Source organism: Ranitomeya imitator, chromosome 1, assembly GCF_032444005.1.
Source record: "Ranitomeya imitator isolate aRanImi1 chromosome 1, aRanImi1.pri, whole genome shotgun sequence".
Classification (NCBI taxonomy): Eukaryota; Metazoa; Chordata; class Amphibia; order Anura; family Dendrobatidae; genus Ranitomeya; species Ranitomeya imitator.
In genome coordinates, this window is record NC_091282.1 from 1,162,070,848 (window position 1) to 1,162,096,010 (window position 25,163).

The following is a 25,163-nucleotide window of genomic DNA, read 5'->3' on the forward strand; positions in this document are numbered from 1 at the left end:
CCCGGGTGGAATGTGCTCTTACGGTCTCAGGCGGATTCTCCCCTTTGGATGAATAGGCCAGAAATATTGCGTCTCGAATCCACCGAGATAAAGTACCCTTCGTGATTCCAGCTCCTTTCCTATGACCCTGGAAGGAAACAAAGAGAGCCCTGCTCTTCCTCCAAGCACTAGTCCTATCCAAATAGGCTAATATGGCTCTCCTCACATCTAATGTGTGGTATCATAGAAGGAGGGGAGAAAAATTTCTTGTGACCTGTGAAATTTAGTACATACTTTGGGTAAGTATGAAGGGTCTGTTTTTAGGACAACTCTATCTAGGAAGACTGACATGAAGGGAGGATCTATCGATAGTGCCTGTATGTCACTTACTCTTCTCGCTGATACTAAGGCGACGAGAAGCGCTGTCTTGAGGGAGACATGTTTTATGTGAGCTGAATGTAGTGGCTCAAAAGGGTGGTCTGTAAGAGCTTCCAGAACTAAATTAACATCCCAAGGTGGTACATGGGGAATGTGAACTGTCTCTGACCTCTGGCATGCTGCAACAAACCTGGCTACCCACTTATTACCTGCGACATCGTGACCATATAAAGCCCCCAGCGCAGAAATGTGTACTTTTAAAGGTACTGACCGCCAGACCTAAATCGCGCCCTTTTTGAAGAAATTCTAGAATCATAGGAATATGAATTTCGTTTGACAGGGCCGTTGGGTAGAGGTTTAGAAATTTTCTCCACACTCTTGCGTAGATGGAGGTAGTGGATTTTTTTCTACTTAATAGCAGAGTGTCAATTACTTTGTTTGAGAACCCTCTCATCTTTAGCAGCTGCCTCTCAAATTCCAGGCTGTTAACCGTAGACCCTTCACATGAGGGTGGTTGAAGGGGCCCTGGAAAAGAAGATCCCGATCCTCCGGAAGGATCCATGGGTCTGAAATTGACATGGCTCTCAGCCAGGAAAACCATGGCCTCTTGGGCCAGAACGGAGCGATTAAGATCTCGTTTGCTCTGTCCTCCCTTATCTTCCTGATCACTGTCGGAAGTAGTATCAGCGGGGGAAAGGCATATGCCTTCTTGAATACCCATGGTACTTGTAGGGCGTCGAAGATATCTGGATTGTCGGATCGGAACAAAGATGCAAACTTTTTGACTTGCCTGTTTTGTTTTGTCGCAAAGAGATCTATCTCGGGAGTGCCCCATTTTTTTACTATCATGCAAAAGATACGATGACTTAGAACCCATTCTCCTTGGTGGAGAGTATGGCGACTGAGGAAATCTGCTCTTGAATTGTTGATTCCTCTCACATGTAGCGCTGATAGGGACAGAAGGTCTGTTATGGCTAGAATGTTGTCGGCTATAGACATGAGTGCCTCTGATCTTGTTCCTCCTTGGTGGTTTATGTATGCTACTGCTGTCATGTTGTCTGAAAGGATTCTTGTATGCGTTCCATGTAGCTGCGGAAGAAATTTAGACAAGGCATGATAGATAGCCTTCAGTTCTTTTTTATTGGAAGAATCATCCGATTCTCTAAGAGGCCACAGACCTTGCACTATTTGATCCTCTAAGTGTGCTCCCCAACCACTAGGACTGGCATCAGTGAAGATAGTTTTTGAAGGTTTAACCACCCAGGGAACCCCACTGGTAAAATGATCCGGATCTAACCACCAAGTGAGAGATTGTACCACATCTGATGGTCAGGAAATACGACTATCTAATCGGCCCAGCAGTCTTTCTTCCTCACGAAGTATCGTATACTGTAATTTCCTGCTATGGAATTGGGCCCACGGAACAGCTGGAATACAAGATGTGAAAGAACCAAGAAGGGACATACCTTCTCTTATGGAAATTAGGGGGTTGTTAATCACCGATTGTACTTTGTTTATGATTGCTATTTGTTTTGACTCGGGAAGGAAGCACATCTGATTTGTAGAGTCTAGAATAATTCCTAAAAATTTTTGATTAGTTGTAGGGGACAATCTAGATTTTTCCCAATTTACTAACCACCCAAACCACTGAAGGGACGAAATTGAATCGGATATACGTTGATGACATTGAGAAAGGGAATTCCCGACTATCAATAGGTCATCTAAATATGGTATTATGAGGGTGTCTTTTAACCTCAAATATGACATTACCTCTGACATTAGTTTTGTGAAAACTCTAGGGGCTATTGATAGTCCAAAGGGCATTGCTGTGTATTGATAATGCCGAACCTGACCTTTGATCATAACTGCCACCCGTAGGTATTGTTGATGCTCACTGAAGATTGGAAGATGATAATATGCATCTTTAAGGTCAAGAACTGCCATGAAGCAATGGGGAAACAGAAGCTTAATAGTTGACCGAATGGATTCCATTTTAAAAGTTTGGTTCTCTAAGAAGATGTTTAGTCTCTTAAGGTTAATTATTGTTCTATATGATCCGTCTGGTTTCGAAATCAAAAATAAAGGGGAATAAAATCCCCTTCCTCTTTGATGAAAGGGGACTTCCACCAGTACTCCTTTGGACAGGAGAGTTATTATTTCCTGTTCCTAGGCCTGTTGTTGTGATGGTGACCCCAAGGAAGTCAGAAAAAATGAGTCCGGGGGGACTTGGAGAAATCTTAATTTTAGACCCGTAGTTATAAGGCTAGTTGCCCATGGATTTGAAGTTATTGCCAGCCATTGTGTAGAGAAGAAGGACAACCTACCACCAACGGGTAGATCTGTCCTAGCGGGGTTTATCCTCAGGTTTGAAAGGGCGTTTTCCGAAGAAGGCTCCTTTTTGCTTAAAGTCCTTATTATCCCAACGGTTCTGGTTTTTATAGTCCCGTCTTCTGTTGAACATGGGCTTTCGGAACGCTCTCCTATAAGATGGAAGATAAGTGTTATTGGGGAACCCTTTCTTCCTCTCACCCGCTTTGGTAATAATGTCATTATAAACATTAGTTTATTGCGGGAAAGACCACCTTTCAGGCCCTCTTCAAGATCATTCAACCAGACCAGCATGGACCTAGCCGTGCAGGTGGCCGAAATAGCCGGTCTGAGAGCTCAAGTACAGGATTCCCAAGCTCTTTTTAAAAGGGAATCAGCTTTCCGGTCAAGCGGGTCTTGCAAAGATCCTGTATCTTCAACAGGCAGTAAAGATCTTCTAGAAGTGGACGCCACAGCCGCATCTACTTTTGGGGCTTTTGACCATCTGGAAAAATCCTCGTCATTAAAGGGATAGCGACGTTTTGAGGAAGACGGCAACCCTTTCTGCCCCTGGCTTTCCCACTCCTTTCTGACTAATTCCTTTATCGCTGGAATAACAGGAAAAGAAGGTCTTTTTCTTTCGGACAGGCCCGCAAACATCACATCCTGTGGCGTTTTAAGGGTTTTAGTATCTTCCAAATCCATGGTGTTACGTACTGATTTGACTAAATTGTCAATGCTATCTGTAGGGAAGCATGAATCCTGCTCACTCTCCGAGGATATAACCTCTTGAGACCCGTCCGAATCCTTATCCTCAACCTCAGAGGATTGTTCAGATGTAGGAGAGCTATATTTCTTCCTACTTTCAGGAACTTTCTCCGAGCTTCGAAAGGCTCGTAATTCCTCTCTAATCATGCTACGTATATCTTCCGACCTTACTGACGACTCCTCACGTAAGGTGGATTCGATGCATAACTGGCACAGCTTTTTTAAATAGATATCCGGGAGCGGCTGAGAGCATAAGGCACATTGCTTATGTTTGGCTTTCCCTGTTCTTTTAGCCTAGGGAATTAGATAAAAGAGGGGAGTGTAATCAGCTTAAAATAGGATAGACAAACACTCACCCCTGAAGCGGTCATCATAATACCGGCTGACGAGGAGGAGACGGAGGCACAGATGGAAGAACCGACCGGTCCGATCTCTTTTCCCTGGTGCTCTTGGAGGAAGATCTGCGGCTGCTGCTTGTCCGGCTTCCAGGAGTAACAGCGGTGACCTCAGCAGAAGGCAACGCTGTGTCCTGGGGAGACACCATGATGGACGCCGGGAATCAGCGCCGGCGTCCTCTTGTAATGGGGGCCGCCATCTTCTTCCTGCCGTACCCGGAAGTGGCCACTACATCCGGGTTGCGGCTCTGCTGTGTGCGCCTGCATCCTATCCAGCGCGCAGGTGCCATCCTCCTTCAGCCTCACCCCGGAAGTTGTAACAACACTTCCGGGGGACAAACACTGGGCCATACGCTGCCTGTGCGCCACCGAAGATGGCGACACAGGTTCTTACCCCAGCGATCCGGACCCCGCAGGCGTGCTGGATGAAACTCCGTGAGCCAGGCGACTCCCCGATCCTGGCCTCACGGTACCTGCCAGCAGAGGGGGGAAGCTGTTATAGGACCCCCGACGCTGCTTCCAGCTCTGGAGCCCTTGCCGTCCCTGTACAGGTAAACTGCGCAAGCGGCATACAGGCTGGGTATCCTCTTCTCTCCAGGTGTCTCCCGTAGGAACAGGAAACCAACTGTGGGAGCGAGGGGGACCGCCCCTTTTATTCTCTCCATAGGGGTTTCCTGTTCCTAGGGGCGGATCCCCTCTCTCAAGTGGGTGCTGTCGTGGCGAAGAGAAAATATATATTTATATTTTTTCACTGAGATGGAGATATATATACCGTATGTGTGTGTGTAATATATATCTCCATTAGCGCAGCACTCAGCAGCTCTATAGATAATGGAGAAAGCAGAGGACGAGCCTACAGAGCCATATTCTCAGAATCTCTGGGAAACCCAGTGGTCAAATTCCCAGTGATCACACATACACCGTACACACATATATCGCACATACACACACAGATACACATACAAATACCCACACAGATACATACACACAAATGTCATATATATGTATATGTATATGTGTGTATATATATATATATATATATACACACATACATACACATTTGCCATATATACATACACACATACCGTACATAGATACACACACATAGATGCATACATACATATACAGTTACACAAACACATACATACACACACACATACACACACACGTACATATACATACACACACATACTAATCTATGACATCAGAAGGTCAGATGAGCCATGGAGAAGGTTGAACACGTAGTTCAGACATCAGCTGGAGAGGGCTGCAGACCCCACTGTGAGGGATGGGGAAACAGCAAAGAGGATTTCAGCTCCCTGCTGCAGTGCTGCGCTCCTCCCCCGACCTCCGCTCTGTGAGGAGATGCTGCAAGTCCTGATCTTCCTGCACTGTTGTCCCCTGTGTAGTGTGTGGCACGGGCCCCCTGACTACAGGTGCTTACCATTGGGATGCGCCATGCAGGAGGACAGAGACGGCAGTCAGTGGCACACTCATCAGTCTGGTGGGGAAAGCGTTCATTGGCCAGTGTCTCTCCGTGCATGACATGCCCCCGTTTTGAATTCCAGCACTCTGCACATTGTTCTCTCTGGGTATTCACTAGATTACGGGAGGGCGTGAGAGGGACCCGATGCTGCATGACACTGGGCCCCTCTCACTTAGGGTACTTTCACACTGGCGTTTTCTTTAATACGTCGCAATGCGTCGTTTAGGGGAAAAAACGCATCCTGCAAAGTTGTTTGCAGGATGCGTTTTTGCCCCATAGAGTAACATTACCGACGCATTGCGACGTATTAACACACGTCGCAACCGTCATGCGACGGTTGCGCCGTGTTGTGGCGGACCGCCGGGAGCAAAAAACGTTAAATGTAACGTTTTTTGCTCCAGACGGACCGCTTTTTCCGACCGCGCATGCGCGGCCGGAACTCCGCCCCCACCTCCCCGCGCCGGAGAATGCATCCGCTGCACCCGTTGTGCGGCGCTAACAACGCTAGCGTCGGAATCTCGGCCCGACGCAATGCGACAGGCCGAATTCCGACGCTAGTGTGAAAGTAGCCTTACACTCGCAATCTTGACCGCGTGGCACCACAGCGACTGCATGGTCTGCGGCTATGGGCAGTATGCCCCTGCCTGCAAGGGCCGCCTCAACCTCTGGGGCCTCAATGTAGTTGCACCGGCTGCATCGGTGGTATGTCCGCACTTGACACACACACATTCTTTATTCACAAATGATTGCTCACAAAGTATAGCACTCATTCCTCCCAAACGGAGGGTAAAGTACCAATTAGCACAATATCCCTCACAAACAGTGTGACCAGAAAAATAAACTTGATCCACACTACGGTACTTGATACAAAAATGGAGGCCAGAAGAAGCGAACGCGAAACGCGCGTCAGGGCAGAGGGACGCCGGGGCACTCACCCAGCATATACCATAAGGTAACTAATCTACACCATCCATTACAAATGTGTTACTTTGAGCTGAGCCACTAATGTTGGGAGCATAAACACTAAGTGACCATATTTTAGTTAGGGGAATTCTATTATTCCACCTAGCATTATTGTATTGCTTCCTTTAGCTCCCAATAGTGGGGATGTTTGTATAGGCTCAGGCTGTTTTATGGATGGCTTATAATTACTACGTGTGTAAATATGTATCTGGGTTTTTTTGTGCCTATGGCAGTTTAGTCCCTCTTTTTTTGTGGACTCTGCACCTTTCTTGGCTTGTAGCATAATGTATTTTTACATGTTTTAAAAATGTGTCTTTAATAAAATTTGTCATTTTTGTATCAAGTACCGTAGTGTGGATCAAGTTTATTTTTCTGGTCACACTGTTTGTGAGGGACACACACATTCTTGTATAAATATGCAACTGCAGAACATAAGGTATTGCAGTATACAGTAAATTATTGCTGTGTATTCTGACATCAAATACAAAAGGCACACAGTTTTTAATAAAGCTCAATTTCACAAATGATTTTTAGCCCCAATTACATGCATTTAATTAAAAAAACAAAAAATTGTCCTCAAGAGGTAGACAACTCCCTAACTTTTACTTGGATGCTTGTTCAGTTTAAATGGTAAGTTACACTAACTATGTCAAACTTTACCATTTTAGAAGTGATATAGTTTGTACTTGTTTTGTCAAAAATTAGTCAAAATTACATCTCAAACTTGGACACTCCCAAGCAATGTCCACTTTCGAGCTTCAAGGAGCAAAGTGTTGTGCATGTCGAAGAATAGTATTCTTTCTGGGACAAATATGTCTAATCAAAAATGCACCATTCTTGGCTCATTTTTGTTCATAAACATGCCCCAGTGTATGTATGATATTGGCTGGTCAATGTAAAAATGTGTTTTCTTTGATCATGTTAAGTTCATTTTAGTCCCTATCAAAGCTTAACATTTATGGTCTTTAAAAGTTATATACAAATTATATAGGTAAGCAATATTTAAAGGGGTTGTCCAGCATTAACATGTTTCCCCTAGGAATAGGCTGTAAAGGAATAACAAATGTCATGGATCTAGCACAAGTATGGGCTGCCCAACTGGTGGGGTTTTTCATTTTTGACAACCAGTCTTGCTAAAGCAAACAGTTGGGGGCTGGTATTATCTGGCTGGTAAGGGGTCAAAGACATTGGCCCCCCAGCCTAAAAATAGCAGCCCGCAGCTCCCCAGAAAAGGTGCATCTATTAGATGTCACAGGACCACTGAAGCCTGTGATTTGTGGCAGACGTCAAGTGACAGGAACAGCGCTTTATGAGAGGAACATCCAATAATGCGCTGCCAGTTCTTGAATTCCAAGGAAAAAGTCTAAAAAACGGACTTCCAAACTGATAATAAAACAAAGTGTGTAGTAAGAAGCTACAATGAGCAATCTAAACATTAACAGTGTATACATACCTCGAGGAAATCCTTAGGTGCATACACAGGTCTAAAGAGACTCAAGTCTGGGGGAGGAGAACATAAACGCAAAAATGAAATAAGCTGTGAGCATGAACACACACAAATAGCAAAATCATTATCACAGCCATACTTTGTATAAAAGCTACTCATCCTACAAACTGGACACCAGAACAAGATTGAGAAACTTAGAACTGCTTTATTAGTTACGCTGTATGATCACACTTAAAATTGAGGCCACGACAACCACAAACAAAATCAGTTGATAATTCTATGAGTATCAGCTATTGCCATAAATTGCTAGACAGAAAAGATGCAATCCTTATCCTAGGTGATGCACAAAATATTAAAGGGGTTGTCCGGGATTCAACTATCAATGACCCATCCATTGCAGATCTCATCAATATGAGATAAGTGAAGGTCCAGCACCCAACACCCCAACAAATCAGATGAAACACACTCGGGCAGCTGCAAGATATCAGCAATGACCAGGGTAGAACATGGCAGACCGTACATTGATTACTGGCTGTCAAGTACTCCTGATCTCCCATTAATTAGCTATACATGTTGTAATCTAGTAGAGAAGGACGGACACCTGGATGTTCGGGTATGGCCGAACAGATTCATAAAGTTTGGGTTCGAGTACCAGAACAGTACCTTGACTCGAACCAGAATCAGTACCCGGACCCCATTCACTTGAATGGAGGACCCAAACATCCAGTGTTTGCTACACCGCATAAAACAGCGCGGCAAACACTGGGTCTGATTGGCGGTAAAATCATCACCGCCAGTCAGACAGCTACGGTTCCCATGCTGTCAAATGACCCCCAAGAGCTGACGCCCGCAGCCGTTAATAACAGCGAGAGCAGGAGCCACTGATGAGAGTATTCATCAGCCGGCGCCTGTGCTATAAATAATTCATAATTTTAAAAAAAAACAGCGTGAGTTGCTCTGTATTTTTGATAACCAGCCCGGCAAAACTCACAGCTGGGGGCTGCAATCTTCAGCTGTCAGCTTCAGCAAGGCTGATTATCAAGAATACAGTGGTTCTCACTCCAATTTTATTTAAATGAATAATAAAAAACTTGGCATGGTTTACCCTTCATTTTTGACAACCAGCCTTGCTAAAGCAGACAGCTGGGGGCTGGTATTCTCAGACTGGTAAGGGGCAGGGCTATTGGCCCCCCAGCCTAAAATAGCAGCGTGCAGCTGCCAAGAAAGGGCACATCTATTAGATGCGCCAATTCTGGCGCTTTGGTTGGCTATTCCCACTTGCTTTGTAGCGATGGCAAGTGGAGTTCATATTTATGGGGTTGATGTCACCTTTGTATTGTCCGGCTAGTTGTCAAAAAAGGAGAGAACCCACACTTTTTTTAAATCATTTATTTAAATCATTTAAAAAAAATCAGAGTGGGGACCCCTCTATTCTTGATAACCTGCCTCGCTGAAGTTGATGGTTGCAGTCCCCAACTGTGAGTTTTGCCTGACTGGTTATCAAATATACAGGGGAGCCCACACAGTTTTTTTTTTCTATTATTATTTATTTACAGTACAGGCGCCGGCTGATGAATACTCCCATCAGCCGCTCCTGCTCTCGCTGTTATTAGTGGCAGCAGATGGGAGCAGTAGTCAGCAGACAGCAGTGACCAGAGGTAAACTTACAACTCCGATCACAGCTGTGGGCTCACACGGTCATCTGACAGCGTGGGAATCTGACCGGCAGTGATGATTTTACCGCCGATCAGAAGCAGTGTTTGTCGCGCCCAAACCCGAACAGTAACAGAGACTTCCTGACGAAGTCTGTGTTCGGTATCCGTGCCTGAACAGTGGGTGATCGGTATGGCCGCCAAACGTTAATGTTCGGGTTTGCCCATCTCTATAATCTAATGGGTTATTTATATGCTGTATAGTGTTTGTTCTATATAATAGCTTATTTATACAGTACTGGTCAAAAGTTTGGTCACACCTGTTCATGCAATGGTTTTACTTGTTCTTATTGGATTGTGCACAACCACGAAGGAACACATACGGATGAGATTTTTAGTACTAAACACAGAAAAGGTGAGCGTATTGTTTCTACAAGTGACTTAGAGATGGACGTGTGATGGCATAAGAGTGTTTTGCTGGGGACAATTTCCAAATTCAAGGCACACTTGCCAAGCATGGCTACCGCAGAATTCTGAAACATGCCATTGATTTTGGTTTGCAATGACCTAAAACAAAACTCCAGGCTATGTAAGGGCCATGTGACCAAGAAGGAGAGGGATGGAGGCAATGTCAGATGGCATGGCCTCCACGACCACCCAACCTCAACTCAATTGAGAAGGTTGGGTATACGTTGGACATAGAGTGAAGGCAAAGCAGACAACAAGTGCCCAGTGCCTATGGGAACTTCTTCAAGACTGCTGGGAGCCATCCCTTGTGACTACCATATGAAACTTCTAGATTGAGGTGTTAAAGGGAACCTGTCACCCCGTTTTTTTAGATTGAGATAAAAATACTGTTAAATAGGGCCTGCGCTGTGCGTTACAATAGTGTATGTAGTGTACCCCGATTCCCCACCTATGCTGCGAAATACATTACCAAAGTCGCCGTTTTCGCCTGTCAATCAGGCTGGTCAGGTCAGGTGGGCGTGGTGACATCGCTCTTTTCTTCCCCAGCTTTCCGTTGGTGGCGTAGTGGTGTGCGCATGTCCAAGTTCCGAATTCCCTGCGCGCACGTGAAGAAACAGCGCGCGATCTGCGCTGTTATCCCGGTCATCGGTGGGGGCGGCCATCTTCCTGGGGCCGCGCGTGCGCAGATGGAGTGCTCTGCTGCACGGGGCTTCAGGAAAATGGCCGCGGGATGCCGCGCGTGCGCAGAAGAGATCGCGGCGGCCATTTTCCCAAAGCCGAGAGATTGTGTATATTGCTGATACTATATATATACTAGATTGTGTATATGGTGTATATTGCTGATTATATATATATACTAGATTGTTGCCCGATTCTAACGCATCGGGTATTCTAGAATATGCATGTCCCCGTAGTATATGGACAATGATGATTCCAGAATTCGCGGCAGACTGTGCCCGTCGCTGATTGGTCGAGGCAACCTTTATGACATCATCGTCGCCATGGCAACCATTATGACATCATAGTCGCTGTGCCCGTTGCTGATTGGTCGAGGCCGCGGGATGTCTACGTCCTTTATGACATCATCGTCGCTGTGCCCGTTGCTGATTTGGCGGCCTCGACCAATCAGAGACGCGGGATTTCTACGTCGATGCTGTGCCTGGCGGCCTCGACCAATCAGAGACGCGGGATGTCTACGTCCTTTATGACATCATCGTCGCTGTGCCCGTTGCTGATTGGTCGAGGCCTGGCGGCCTCGACCAATCAGAGAGCTGGGATTTCCAGGACAGACAGACAGACAGGCAGACAGACGGAAAAACCCTTAGACAATTATATGTATAGATATATATATATATATATATATATATACAGTGGGGCAAAAAAGTATTTAGTCAGTCAGCAATAGTGCAAGTTCCACCACTTCAAAAGATGAGAGGCGTCTGTAATTTACATCATAGGTAGACCTCAACTATGGGAGACAAACTGAGAAAAAAAAATCCAGAAAATCACATTGTCTGTTTTTTTAACAATTTATTTGCATATTATGGTGGAAAATAAGTATTTGGTCAGAAACAAAATTTCATCTCAATACTTTGTAATATATCCTTTGTTGGCAATGACAGAGGTCAAACGTTTTCTGTAAGTCTTCACAAGGTTGCCACACACTGTTGTTGGTATGTTGGCCCATTCCTCCATGCAGATCTCCTCTAGAGCAGTGATGTTTTTGGCTTTTCGCTTGGCAACACGGACTTTCAACTCCCTCCAAAGGTTTTCTATAGGGTTGAGATCTGGAGACTGGCTAGGCCACTCCAGGACCTTGAAATGCTTCTTACGAAGCCACTCCTTCGTTGCCCTGGCAGTGTGCTTTGGATCATTGTCATGCTGAAAGACCCAGCCACATTTCATCTTCAATGCCCTTGCTGATGGAAGGAGGTTTGCACTCAAAATCTCACGATACATGGCCCCATTCATTCTTTCATGTACCCGGATCAGTCGTCCTGGCCCCTTTGCAGAGAAACAGCCCCAAAGCATGATGTTTCCACCACCATGCTTTACAGTAGGTATGGTGTTTGATGGATGCAACTCAGTATTCTTTTTCCTCCAAACACGACAAGTTGTGTTTCTACCAAACAGTTCCAGTTTGGTTTCATCAGACCATAGGACATTCTCCCAAAACTCCTCTGGATCATCCAAATGCTCTCTAGCAAACTTCAGACGGGCCCGGACATGTACTAGCTTAAGCAGTGGGACACGTCTGGCACTGCAGGATCTGAGTCCATGGTGGCGTAGTGTGTTACTTATGGTAGGCCTTGTTACATTGGTCCCAGCTCTCTGCAGTTCATTCACTAGGTCCCCCCGCGTGGTTCTGGGATTTTTGCTCACCGTTCTTGTGATCATTCTGACCCCACGGGGTGAGATTTTGCGTGGAGCCCCAGATCGACGGAGATTATAAGTGGTCTTGTATTGTCTTCCATTTTCTAATTATTGCTCCCACTGTTGATTTCTTCACTCCAAGCTGGTTGGCTATTGCAGATTCAGTCTTCCCAGCCTGGTGCAGGGCTACAATTTTGTTTCTGGTGTCCTTTGACAGCTCTTTGGTCTTCACCATAGTGGAGTTTGGAGTCAGACTGTTTGAGGGTGTGCACAGGTGTCTTTTTATACTGATAACAAGTTTAAACAGGTGCCATTATTACAGGTAATGAGTGGAGGAAAGAGGAGACTCTTAAAGAAGAAGTTACAGGTCTGTGAGAGCCAGAAACCTTGATTGTTTGTTTCTGACCAAATACTTATTTTCCACCATAATATGCAAATAAATTGTTAAAAAAACAGACAATGTGATTTTCTGGATTTTTTTTTCTCAGTTTGTCTCCCATAGTTGAGGTCTACCTATGATGTAAATTACAGACGCCTCTCATCTTTTTAAGTGGTGGAACTTGCACTATTGCTGACTGACTAAATACTTTTTTGCCCCACTGTATATATATATATATATATATATATATATACTGTATATACTAGATTGTGTATATGGTGTATATTGCTGGTACTGTATACTAGATTGTGTATATCGCTGATACTATATATATGTATATACTAGATTGTGTATATGGTGTTAGTTCTGATTGTTTCCATTATCAAATAACATTTGATATTGAGTGGAGACCATCATCATTGTTAAATGAAACCATAGAAACTAAATTCTGATATATGGCCGTGCTATAGTTATAATAAAGGGATTCATGCATGTAAATGTAGCCAAGCAGATGCTGGTATACAACCCAGGTATATCATTCTATCAGAGTAGGTCTCAAACAATAAAAAACAAGCGATGGCTCTGTATTAGCAGCTGTACCTGGCTCCTCTGTTCCCATCTCATTCCACTTGTTGAGCAGTTCTTTCTGCTCTGGGGCCGGCCTCTGTAATGCAAATGATAGCCAAGCTGAACAAAAATAAGAGGTCAGTGACACATTGTAAAAGATCCACATCCTGGTAGGCTCCATCCTTACTGCCCATTGTCGGCAGACTGTGCGCAGGTGACATGCACAGTAATACACCAAGAGGTAGCACCTAAAATGTACAGGTTAAATCTGTCAAGTGTTGTGAAATGTCCCATCACTCTACATAAGTTTAAAAAAAAAAGAAGAAAGAACTTTATGCCAAATTTTCAGCCTGGCCCCCACATCAGTGATATGCCGCCATTAATACAGCTACTATCAGGGACCACATGTAGGATCTGAGCAAAAACAGATCACACACAGGAATGGTGGTCATGAACGAAGGCTAGCACTGATGGAGGACAGAGTCATGGAGCTCTGATAACTCAGCAGGGAAGATAAAAGCAGTGGCATACAAGAGAATGTTATCTATAGCTTCTAGATTTATACAATGGAAAAAAAGGGGGATTGACCTCTTTCAGACCAGGCAGCTCAGTACTACTTTCAATTGGAGTAATTAAAAAAAAATGCTCCTGCACCTAGAGGCTTATTATGGCGCCCCATGCTGTCATTAGCATTGTCTCTCAGGATGTCCACCCTTGGCCGTGTCCACACAGAGTTATTTGAGGAATTAAAAATTGACAAGTTTTTCAAGTGGAAACCACTTCAGAAAATGCTCTTTTTTGGGAGAGAATTTCAAGACGTTTTTCTTTTCCTGAAGCGGTAATGAAAAATTCTGGAAGTCTCTTTCCTGGATCTTTTTCTTTTTTCGGCATTTTGATCTCACTGTACCTAGTTTGCAATGGATTCCATCAGGATCCACTTCGCCAAAGTGACATGAACTTTTTCAAGGTGTTTTTCAAAATCTCTTAAAAAAAAAACAAAAAAAACCCAAACACTAAAAATAGCCCGACAAATAACCATCAGAAGGTGAAATGAATAAGAAAAGCGTTTTTTAGGCTGATTGTGAAGTGGGTCCTCCCCAAAATCTTCATAAACAAAGCCCAATGTATACAATAGTAAGATTCACCGCTGATTTCACTCTGCGTTCAGGCAACTGTTCAGTGGCTCCGTTCGAGCCCGCCCGCAAAAAGGGATTCAGATGTGTACGTCTATGGGGGTCATAGGCTACAATGGTGCCAAAAGCAAATGTGCGCTCTACCAGGCATCATTTTGTGGCATGTACGCCTATGGGAGACGGACACCCAGACGCAATCTACTATGTCCGCGTATCTGAGTGCAGAAGGTGTAGAGGCGTGCACGCCAAAAAATAATGCCTGGCAGAGCGCACGTTTGCTCTGTTGGCTCCATTATAGTCTATGGCCTCGTCAGCGCATACATCCCAATCCCATTTTGCAGGGGGTTCGGACTTAAGCATCAAAAGAGCCACTTAAACGGATGGCTGAACGCAAAGTGAAAAGCCAGTCTGACCACCAGCACTAAAAGCATTAGGTGGACGTCGTGGAAAAAGAACAGGGGGCACTATTAAAAATTATGAGAGCAATATGTGAAAACAAAAGGTAAAAAATGATGTTTTGCGTGATTTAACAGTGGATTAATGTTATATTATATTAATTGTTAATGTTGCAGAATAGCCACTTTAAGCACCGTAATAAAAGAAAAATAATAATAAAGTAATAGCTTTAGGGTAAACTGTTACTTTAATATAATAAAACCATAATGAAATCTGCCAGACATGACAAGGAGTTATACAAAGTGACTGATCATGTAAAGACACGGAGACATCTTGTGACAGACATAAGCAATTATTCCTCACTAGAACATCCTGCTTGGTACAGAAGACATCACACCTCGCAGTAAAGCAGATGGAGACACTACCTTACGTGCAAGAGGAATATTCAGCTCCGTACACATACTGTTCAGACTCTTCAGGATCCTCTTCTCCCAGCTCGCCTAAAACAAAAAGAATAAAGATAAAGGCCTCAATTTATCAAGACTGGCATTTTACACTGGCACTAAGATAAGATGTGCCAAGTTCAGTAAAGGGAACGTGATCTACGGGCAGCATGTATTAGACACTGGCTGCATGACTTCAGCTTGGCATGTTTGACTGCAGCGTTTCAGAGAAAAACAACCTTTAAAAGCCGCCCGCCTGCTCCCCTTGAGGGACCGGTCTCTCCCTGTGCGCGCACATATGGAGAGACCTGTCACTCCAAGAAAGTGGTCAAGGAGCAGCCACCAGGGACCCACCTTTTCAACTAGTCTATAGCGTCTGATACATGCCTCCCGATCCACAGGCAGCATGTATCAACTGTCAGGTTTCCTTTAAAGGGAACCTGTCACCCCCAAAATCGAAGATGAGCTAAGCCCACCAGCATCAGGGGCTTATCTACAGCATTCACGCTGCAGCTCCGGCGCAGGCATACTTTACCTGCCCTGTTGAGGGCAGAGCAAAGTACTGCAGTGCGCAGGCGCCGGGAAAGGTCAGCGAGGCCCAGCACCTGCGCACTGCAGTACTTTGCTCTGCCCTCAACAGAACAGACAAATTACGCCTGCGCTGGAGCAGCAGCGTGAATACAAGAGGACGTCATCATAAGAAGATGGGAGGCCCTGGACCGGACCGCGACACCCATCGTACCGGGAATGCCCCTGGGTGAGTATAATCTAACCTCTTTTTCTCATCTTTCAGGATACATCGGAAGCTTAGCTCATCTTCGATTTTGGGGGTGACAGGTTCCCTTTAAGAGATGCAAGTCTCTTCATGAATTTATCACATCAATCAGCAGCCATTGCAAGAAAAATACCATAAAGCGGAGCACATATCTGCCTAATTTACTCTACTTTTGTGGTGGAAATAATGCTGAACTTGTCGGCCATGCCCCCTCCAGACTAAGCTACTCTTTCAAAACGCAGGCCAGGACTGGTGAAAAGCGACAACAAAGAGAAACAATATTACATCATTTCAATCCACTCTGCCAAAAACTGTTTGATAGGTTGGGGCCATAATGTATTCTAATAAAAAAAAATAGCTAAGGAGTACTCCGAGCTTATAACAATAAGTCATTACTTAATGGGTTATTCTCAAAATCAAAAGTTGCCCGTGAGCGTTGTGCCCGGCTTTTTCTGGAAGACCCTAACACAATAAATGGAGTGGAGGTCGAGCATGCACATCTCCGCTCTAGTCAAGATCCGATTCTGCAGAGCTCACCTCCTGGGATCAGAGCCCTAAGAATGTTGAGGGCTCCTGCGATCGAAAGCATAAGAGATCGCTTACGACTTTTTTTTATTACTTTTAACCATTAATTTTTTAGAAAAGTTTTGAACACATAAAGGGTAAAAAAAAACACAACATAAACACATACAATAACAAAGTACAATAGGTACCTGTACACATTCTACGTATACTCATTAAAACATGACTTCTTCACCATCCCACAGTGACATCACGGAAACTCCCGGGTTAAAGCATTATGGCATAATTCCAATAATGTAAGTTTCATACGGCCAAATAAGGTTTTACATCTTCAGTGAAAAGGGGCTGACCTCTGGCTATCCAGGCATGGATCCCACATACCCTGAATTCTTTTTTTGGCTGAGATGGAAGGAGCCAATGCCAATTCATATTGGCAATCTATATTAACTTTCTCAATTACCTCTTTTATGGATGGCAAACTTGTCCCCCTCCACCTAGCCGCCAGAGCTAACCTGGCTGCAATCAAAATATGCGAGAAAGAACCTCTAAGCACTTGCGGTACTTTATCTATGCCAATATGTAAGACTCCCATATTGGACTCCAAAACCAACTGCACCCCAAGGACCTCTCGTATTAGATCGCCAATACCTACACAAAATTGAGCTATAACCGGACATGGCCACCACATATGACCCAGTGTCTCCCTTTGCCCTCAACCTCTCCAACACACCTGAGATTGGTTAGGACCAAAATGAGCTAACTGCGCTAGACATTGGTACCACCTTAAGAGCACTTTTTTAACTGTTCAAGGTGATTTAGGCAGGATTATACTCTTTGCACCTCTTTTAAACCCTCCCTCCATGTCTCCAGGTTAAGGGATATGCCTAGCTCACCTTCCCACCGAGTTATATATGGTAATTTAGCATCAACAGCTGGTGTATTCAAAACACTACATAGGAAGGAAAACCCCCTAGATCCCGACTCCAGTCTTAGAATATAACCATTAGTCCTGTGGTTCAAGGGAGTCTTAAAAAAACAACAACAAAAAAAAAAACACAACTCTGGTGATGTATGGATGAGATGCCTGATTTGCAAATACTGATAAAATAGGCATCATATCTGGATGTTTTAAGGACAGTTGGTCAAAGGGGAGGAGGTTTAGAGCACCATCCATCAAGTTCTGAAGAGGTTCAACCCCTGCATTGATCCAGTTATGCAGACCAATGTAAGGGATATGCTGCTCAAGAGCTTTCAAAGACACATCGGTGATGGGGATTTTTAATAACTTCGAGGTTATTTGTCCCCAATAGTCTAGAGCAGGGGTGGGGAATTTTTTTTCTGCCAAGGGCCATTTGGATATTTATACCATCTTTCGGGGGCTGAACAAACTCCACCCACACAGTGCATCATGAGTGTGGCACTGGTTTCAGGGCATTATCTTTCATTGCATGACCTTCACTGTTCAGTAGTGAACACTGCTGTCACGGCCTCAGATCCTTGCCCATCTGTCTCCAGCCCTTGGCGCGTTCCCGATATGGTCCCTCGCCGCTCCCGGCCCGACTTCTCGGGATAGCGGCACAACGGCGATTTGGCACCGTGCGGTCGCGCTTCCTCTGCCGCTGGGTTCCCTGGGAGGTCTTGACCCGGTGGCTCCGCCTCATCATGGCGGTGGGTATTTCTGCTCAGCGTCTACAGAGGTAAGACACCTGTTTATCTATCGCGGTGGCACTAGCATCCTTGCCGGCGTCCTTCCTGGTCCTCAGGCCCAGTGTCACTTCTTCCTGACTTTGCCTAGTCCGCCTTCCCGTGCCTCTGCATAGCAGGTCTTCCTGACTTACCTTTCTTCTGTGTTTGTTAGTTCTGTGTCTCTGCTGCCCCTGCTTGTCTGGAGTCATCTCCTTGTCTGCCTGCCTTCCTTCCCAGCTACCCCTGTCAGTTCTGTGTCTTCCGCAGCCCCCCCCCATTCCTGTATTCTGTGTGTCCCTATGTTCTTCCCACCTTGTCTCTTTACATTTTACTATTAACTTGTTCTCTCTCTTGCAGCATCGAGCCGCTGCCAGTCTCTGGTCCTTCTGGTTCCGCTTGCCTCCCATATTCCTCAGTTCCCGTAATCTCTATGCTCATATTTTCTTCGTCCTCACCTCGGTCCCCTCTCTTTCTGAATAGCTCTTAGTCGTCCCTTTGGCTCCAGCCGTTGTGGTTTCATCCCCCTTGGGCCTGCCTCTAACACTCCCTGTATAGGGGGTGGTTCCACCTGGTCCACTCGCCCTTGAGGGCTCTGGAGCAATAACTGCAAGTGTCTGCTAACAGAGCAAGAAGAAATTAATGAGCTGGTTGCAATCAAAATAAACCTCCCGACCAACAATGCAGTCACTGAGAATCTGCTCGGGGGCCTGATAAAAAGTCATCGAGGGCCGTAAATGGCCCTGGGGCTCCCCACCCCTGGACACTGACACTGCAGCTCCCTGCACAACGGTGCAGAGAAAAACAAGGGAAGATGCAAAACAGCATGGTAACCCCTCCATTTACATAACAATTTTGATTTCTATAGCTCCAACATATTCTGCAGCACTTTACAGGCAATAAAAACATTAAAGAACACATAACTCAACAGATACCAAAATGAGGACAATGCTGCTTGCAAGCTTACAATCTAGGAGGAAATAGGGGGGACACAAAAGGAGAATGGTAAAAGTGCTTGTACTGTACGGTCCGGCCATTACTATGATAAATGGGGTATTCACATAATGCTGCATGAACCGGTAGTAACCAGCGAGAATGTCTACAGACACAGAAAGCTATTAAGTGCATGGAAGGTGTGTGAACAGATGCTATGAGGTTCCTGATTTTGAAGAAAATTTTGTATGGGCAAAACGGGGATAGTTAGATAAGTGAGGTGAGGAGGTAGGCCACGCTAAAGAAATGTGTTTGTAGGGCACACTTAAAACTGTGGGTATTGGAAATTAACTGAATATGCCTGGGTTGTGCATTCCAAAGAATTCGTGCAGCACGCGAGAAGTCTTGGGAGACGAGAATGGGAGGCTCGGACTATAGAGGATGTTATTATTAAGTCATTAGCAGAATAGAGGGCACGGGTAGTGTCTTAGACTGAGACGAGCCAAAAGATGTAGGGTGGTGCTGAATAGTGGAGAGCTTTGTGGGTGAGAGCGATGAGTTTATATTGAAGTCTGTAGCGAATGGGCAACCAGTACAATGACTGGCACAGGGTAGAGATATTGGTGTAGTGGTTGGAAAGAAATAGGATACTGGCTGCTGTATTCAGGCGAGACTGGAGAGTTTAGTAAGAGGGAGACCGGGCAGCATAGTAATGCTCTTAACCTGCAGATTTACCGCATACCTGTAGGTTACAAGCAATATTTCAGGTGACAGGATGCCTGCAACACTTTGACATTTCGTTTGTTAATTTTAACTCAGTTCATTATGGTCATTTATGAACCTTTACTATTTAGCTAATGTAATATTATCCTATTTACTCTGACCATACATGAATTTGTCACCACCTGCTTTAGCAAATTGTGATTTAGTTTGCTCTTGGTACAATCAATTTATTGTCCTCTGTATTATCATACTGAGATCTCCATTTTTTAATATGGTGCGTTACGTAGCCGTGTATTCTTATGAGACTACAGTAACCATTTTATCAATAAAATTTTTATAATTAAACAATAAAAGTTGTATTTTAATTCAACATACCTTTTCATCTCTTCCCCCTTCCCTTAGAATATAACTTAAATTAGTTCACTTATGTGCATTATTTTTGCCATAATTCACTAACCCTTTATAAGAAATACCAGCTATCAGTTGCGTGATCTTTCTTACTGAATAAATATATATTCACAGTTGAATGGCTGGACAGTATAGAGATTAATCTGCAGCCAACAGGTTATGGGCCCAGACACCCAAAGCCCCAGAAAACAGCCCAAAGGCGAGAGAACAACAGTGTACAAAGACGAAAAAAAAGCAAAGATGGCTGCCAGCTGCAACTCTGTGAAGTTCACAGTGCCAAATCTGACTAACCAGAACTACCAATCCTGCAAATTCAAGGAAAATATGCTGCTGATAAGAGAAGGTACGTGAAAATACATAGGAGTCTAGACTTGACCAACTACCAGAAAAAGTGCTTTGTGCTTTTGGATCCATCTCCCTCAGTATAGATGAACAGTTTTACATATATGCCCAATGTGAAACTGCAAAAGAAATGTGGTAACAGGTGCAGAAAGTGCATGAAAGGATAAATCTCAGCAATACGTTCTATTTAATGAGAAAGCTGTATCACTCTAAGCTAAATAAGGGCCCAGATAGAATTGATTGCATAACAAATAATATAGAAATTGTGGAGTGCCTGTGGAGCATTGGGGAAGATCTAAAGGATTTTCATGTTCCTGCACTACTACTAAGTGGTCTACCAGAACGCTATGACACACTTGTAGCTGCACTAGATGTGCACCCAGATTAGGAGTTTACATTGAAGCATATCAGAGGAAAGCTTGTAGAGACACATAAGCGAAATATAGAAATAGTAAGCAGCAGAATCAGTTTCAAAAACCAAAGTTCTACCCAAAAATAAAAGTTATTTGAAGGAAAGTGTTTTGTCTGCAAGAAATCAGAGCACCTAAAGGCTGACTGCAGAGTCTGTAAAGCTAGAATGAATCAACCGAAAAAGCTGAATACGTATCAAAGAGTTAAAAGAGCCATTACGGAAGAATATGACACTTCAAGGGAACCTGTCACCCCCAAAATCGATGGGGAGGTAAGCTCACCGTCATCAGGGGCTTATCTACAGCATTATGGAATGCTGTAGATAAGCCCCCGATGTATCCTGAAAGATGAGAAAAAGAGGTTAGATTATACTCACCCAGGGGCGGTCCTGCTCCGATGGGTGTCTCAGGTCCGGAACAGCGCCTCCCATCTTCATTCCATGACATCCTCTTCTGGTCTTCACGCCGCGGCTCCGGCGCAGGTGTACTTTGTCTGCCCTGTTGAGGGCAGAGCAAAGTACTGCAGTGCGCAGGCGCCGGAAAGGTCATAGAGGCCCAGCGCCTGCGCGCTGCAGTACTTTGCTCTGCCCTCAACAGGGCAGATAAAGTACCCCTGCGCCACAGCCGCGGCGTGAAGACCAGAAGAGGACGTTATGGAATGAAGATAGGAGGCGCTGGAGCGGACCTGAGACACCCATTTGACCAGACCGCAGCGGGAATGCCCCTGGGTGAGTATAATCTAACGTCTTTTTCTCCTCTTTCAGGTTACATCGGGGGCTTATCTACAGCATTACAGAATGCTGTAGATAAGCCCCTGATGATGGTGAGCTTACCTCACCATCGATTTTGGGGGTGACAGGTTCCCTTTAAAGTACTGAAGCTGCGCTTACTGTTAATGCAAGTACAGGGGTGGGCCATGTATACGGATACACCTCAATAAAATGGGTATGGTTGCGGATATCAACTTGCTTGTGGCACATTAGTATATGGGAGGGGGAAAACTTTTCAAGATGAGTGGTGACTAGTGATGAGCGAGTGTACTCATTGCTCGGGTTTTCCCGTGCACGCTCGGGTGGTCTCCGAGTATTCATGACTGCTTGGAGATTTAGTTTTCATCATGGCAGCTGAATGATTTACAGCTACTAGCCTGCTTGATTACATGTGGGGATTCACTAGCAACCAGGCAACCCCCACATGTACTCAGCCTGGCTAGTAGCTGTAAATCATTCAGCTGCCGCAATGAAAACTAAATCTCCGAGCAGTCATAAATACTCGGAAGTCACCCGAGCATGCTCGGGAAAACCCGAGCAACGAGTACATTTCGCTCATCACTAGTGGTGACAATGGTGGCCATTTTGAAGTCGGCCATTTGGGATACAACTTTCTTTTTTCCAATGGGAAGAGGGTCATGTGATACATCAAGCTTCTTGAGAATTTCACATGAAAAACAATGGTGTGCTTGGTTTTAACATAACTTTATTCTTTCATGAGTTATTTACAAGTTTCTCTTTGTTTGTTTACAGCCATTGACATGTCGCAGAGGTTAACACGTGAGGAGCGAATAGAAATTGTGTTGATGTCTGGTGAGCGCAGTACCCGGGTCATTGCAGCAGATTTCAATGCAAGACACCCTACGCAAGAAAACTGTCACCATTTCCATGTTATTTAGGTATATCTAAATGGCCCACCCAAAAAGTTTGCCTCTTCACTGAACATAATGTTCTGTGTAAACGGAGGGTCCTGTTCCAATTTTTGTTTTGCCCATTCTGCAAATTTAGGGCTGCATAGAGATCCAGGAGAATAAGCAGAGAGTGGTGAACATTAGATTTAGCTGTAAGTAGATCATCATTTAGTAAAGGCAATTTCAGTAGAGTGTAAGGAGCGGAAACCAGATTGTAAAAGGTCAAGAAGACAATTATCTGAGAGATAGCGGATCAGATGGATTAGGCTTCTTTCACACTTCAGTCTTTTTGTTTCCGTTAAAATCTGTCGTTTTGTGAAAAAAAAACGATCCAGCAAATGTTGCTGCTGGATCCGTTTTTTTTTCCCATAGATTTGCATTAGTGACGGATTGTGACGGATGGCCTTCCATTTGATGGATCCATCGTAAATTCTGTGTCCGTCGCCCGGAGACAATGGACATAGTATTATTTTTTGTGTACATTGAAAAATCAGACAGCGACGGATCCTGCACTGTCCGTCGTTGGCTATAATGGAAGCCTATGGACGCAGGATCTCTCTCTCTCTCGATCTCAAATTTTGTTCCTTTAAATACTGGCAGCTTCTGCTTCAATGGATTCGTCAACAAAACGGATCCTGTGCATCAGTTTTTTACAATCTGCACAGGATCCGTCTTTTCAACACTTTGACGGATTGTGACTGATTCTAAAAAAAACTGATGTGTGAACGAGGCCTTAGAGACAGGTCTGTAGTTAGCAAGCGCAGTGCTGGTCGAGAGATGTCAATTGGGCCTCCAATGATAATAAAATGATGGCACAAACTAGCAATAAGTTGTTACTTTACTGGATGGTAAGAAAAAAACTTTGAAAAGAGGATCTGTCAGCACACTTTAATATTGCTGTAGCAATTGCTGCTTCCAGCTGAGTCTCTTCAGTTCATGTACTTTTTTAACCCTGCGCCCACTGGACTCTACATTATTGCTATTTGCCTGATCAACTTAGTGAACAAATTCACACTTTCTATATACTGTACTGCATGTTATATTAGTGACTCTTCATTAAAGGGAATCTGTCACCCCCAAAATCTAAGGTGAGCTAAGATAAGTATCCTGAAAGACGAGAAAAAGAGGTTATATTATACTCACCCAGGGGCGGTCCCGCTGCGGTTCGGGTCCGATGGGCGACGCGGTCCGGTCCGGGGCCTCCCATCTTCTTACGATTACGTCCTCTTCTTGTAGTCATGCTGCAGCTCTGGCGCAGGCATACTTTGTCTGCCCTGTTGCGGGCACAGCATAGTACTGCAGTGCGCAGGTGCCAGGAAAGGTCAGAGAGGTCCAGCACCTGCGAACTGCAGTACTTTGCTCTGCCCTCAACAGGGCAGACAAAGTATGCCTGCGCCGGAGCCGCAGCGTGGATACAAGAAGAGGACGTCATTGTAAGAAGATGGTAGGCCACAGACTGGACCGCGACGCCCATCGGATCGGACCGCCCCCCAGGTGAGTATAATCTAACCTTTTTATCATCTTTCAGGATACATTGGGGGCTTATCTACAGCATTACAGTGGGACAGTGCAGATCTGCAATTTAGTTCTCATGCAGATTCGGCATGAGAAAAAAAAAAAAAAATCGCAGCATGCTATAAGTGCATCCTACAGTCACACCATGAGCACCCATTCACGTTTATGGGTGCGTGTGAAACATAGTACTGCATTCGGATTTTATCTGAGTGTAGTCTGATATACGCGGACAGAGACAATGGAGAAATTAAGTTCTCCGTCTTCTCAACTCCTCTGCTGTGATTCTCTCACGGAAGAGAATCGGATCACACGAAGATGAAACTTAGCTCAAACTCTAACAGAGCATAATAGATTCTCTCGCTTGCGAGAATATACTGCTAACTGAACACCATTGTCTGATACATGCTGCCCATGGTTTTCAGCCAGAAAGCAACAGATTCCATCAGTAAAGGGGTTGATGAAATTACAAAATAACCATATTAACAGTTTGCCGGTGGCTTCTGGTGGCAGATTCCCTTTTAAACACTCCTGAAGCACTGCAGTATATTGTACAAGTGATCAAACGATGGCAGGTTCAAATCCTGTGGGACGACTAAAACAAGAAAAAAGTCATAACAAAAGTTTAAAAAAATATTTTAAACCCCTTAGTGGCAGAGCCAATTTTGTACTTAATGACCCAGACAAATTTTTACAATATTAACCATTGTCACTTTATGAGGTTTTAGCTCTGGAACGCTTCAACAGATCCCACTGATTCTGAGACTGTTTTTTCGTGACATATTGTACTTCATGTTAGTGGTAAAATGTCTTCGATATGACTTGCGTTTATTTATGGGGAAAAAACGGAAATTTGGCCAAAATTTAGAAAATTTAGCAATTTTCAAACTCTTAATTTTTTTACCCTTAAATCGAAGAGTGGTGTCACAAAAATTAATAAATTACATTTCCAACATGTCAACTTTACATCAGCACAATTTTGGAAACAATTTTTTTTGTTAGGACATTATAAGGGTTAAAAGTTGACAAGCGATTTCTCA

At 44.4% G+C, this 25,163-nt stretch overlaps 1 protein-coding gene across 2 annotated transcripts in view; it reads right to left on the bottom strand.

Annotated features, from left to right (window-relative positions):
* TBC1D19 (TBC1 domain family member 19) overlaps positions 1-25,163 on the bottom strand; it is a 271,020-nt gene that overhangs the window by 173,822 nt on the left and 72,035 nt on the right. For both annotated transcript variants that reach the window (XM_069744638.1, XM_069744639.1), the window contains exons 5-7: positions 15,117-15,191; positions 13,196-13,259; positions 7,730-7,776 (exon numbers count right to left, since the gene is read on the bottom strand). In XM_069744638.1, the coding sequence (XP_069600739.1) occupies positions 7,730-7,776; positions 13,196-13,259; positions 15,117-15,191 (186 nt within the window). The remainder of the gene's footprint in view (positions 1-7,729; positions 7,777-13,195; positions 13,260-15,116; positions 15,192-25,163) is intronic.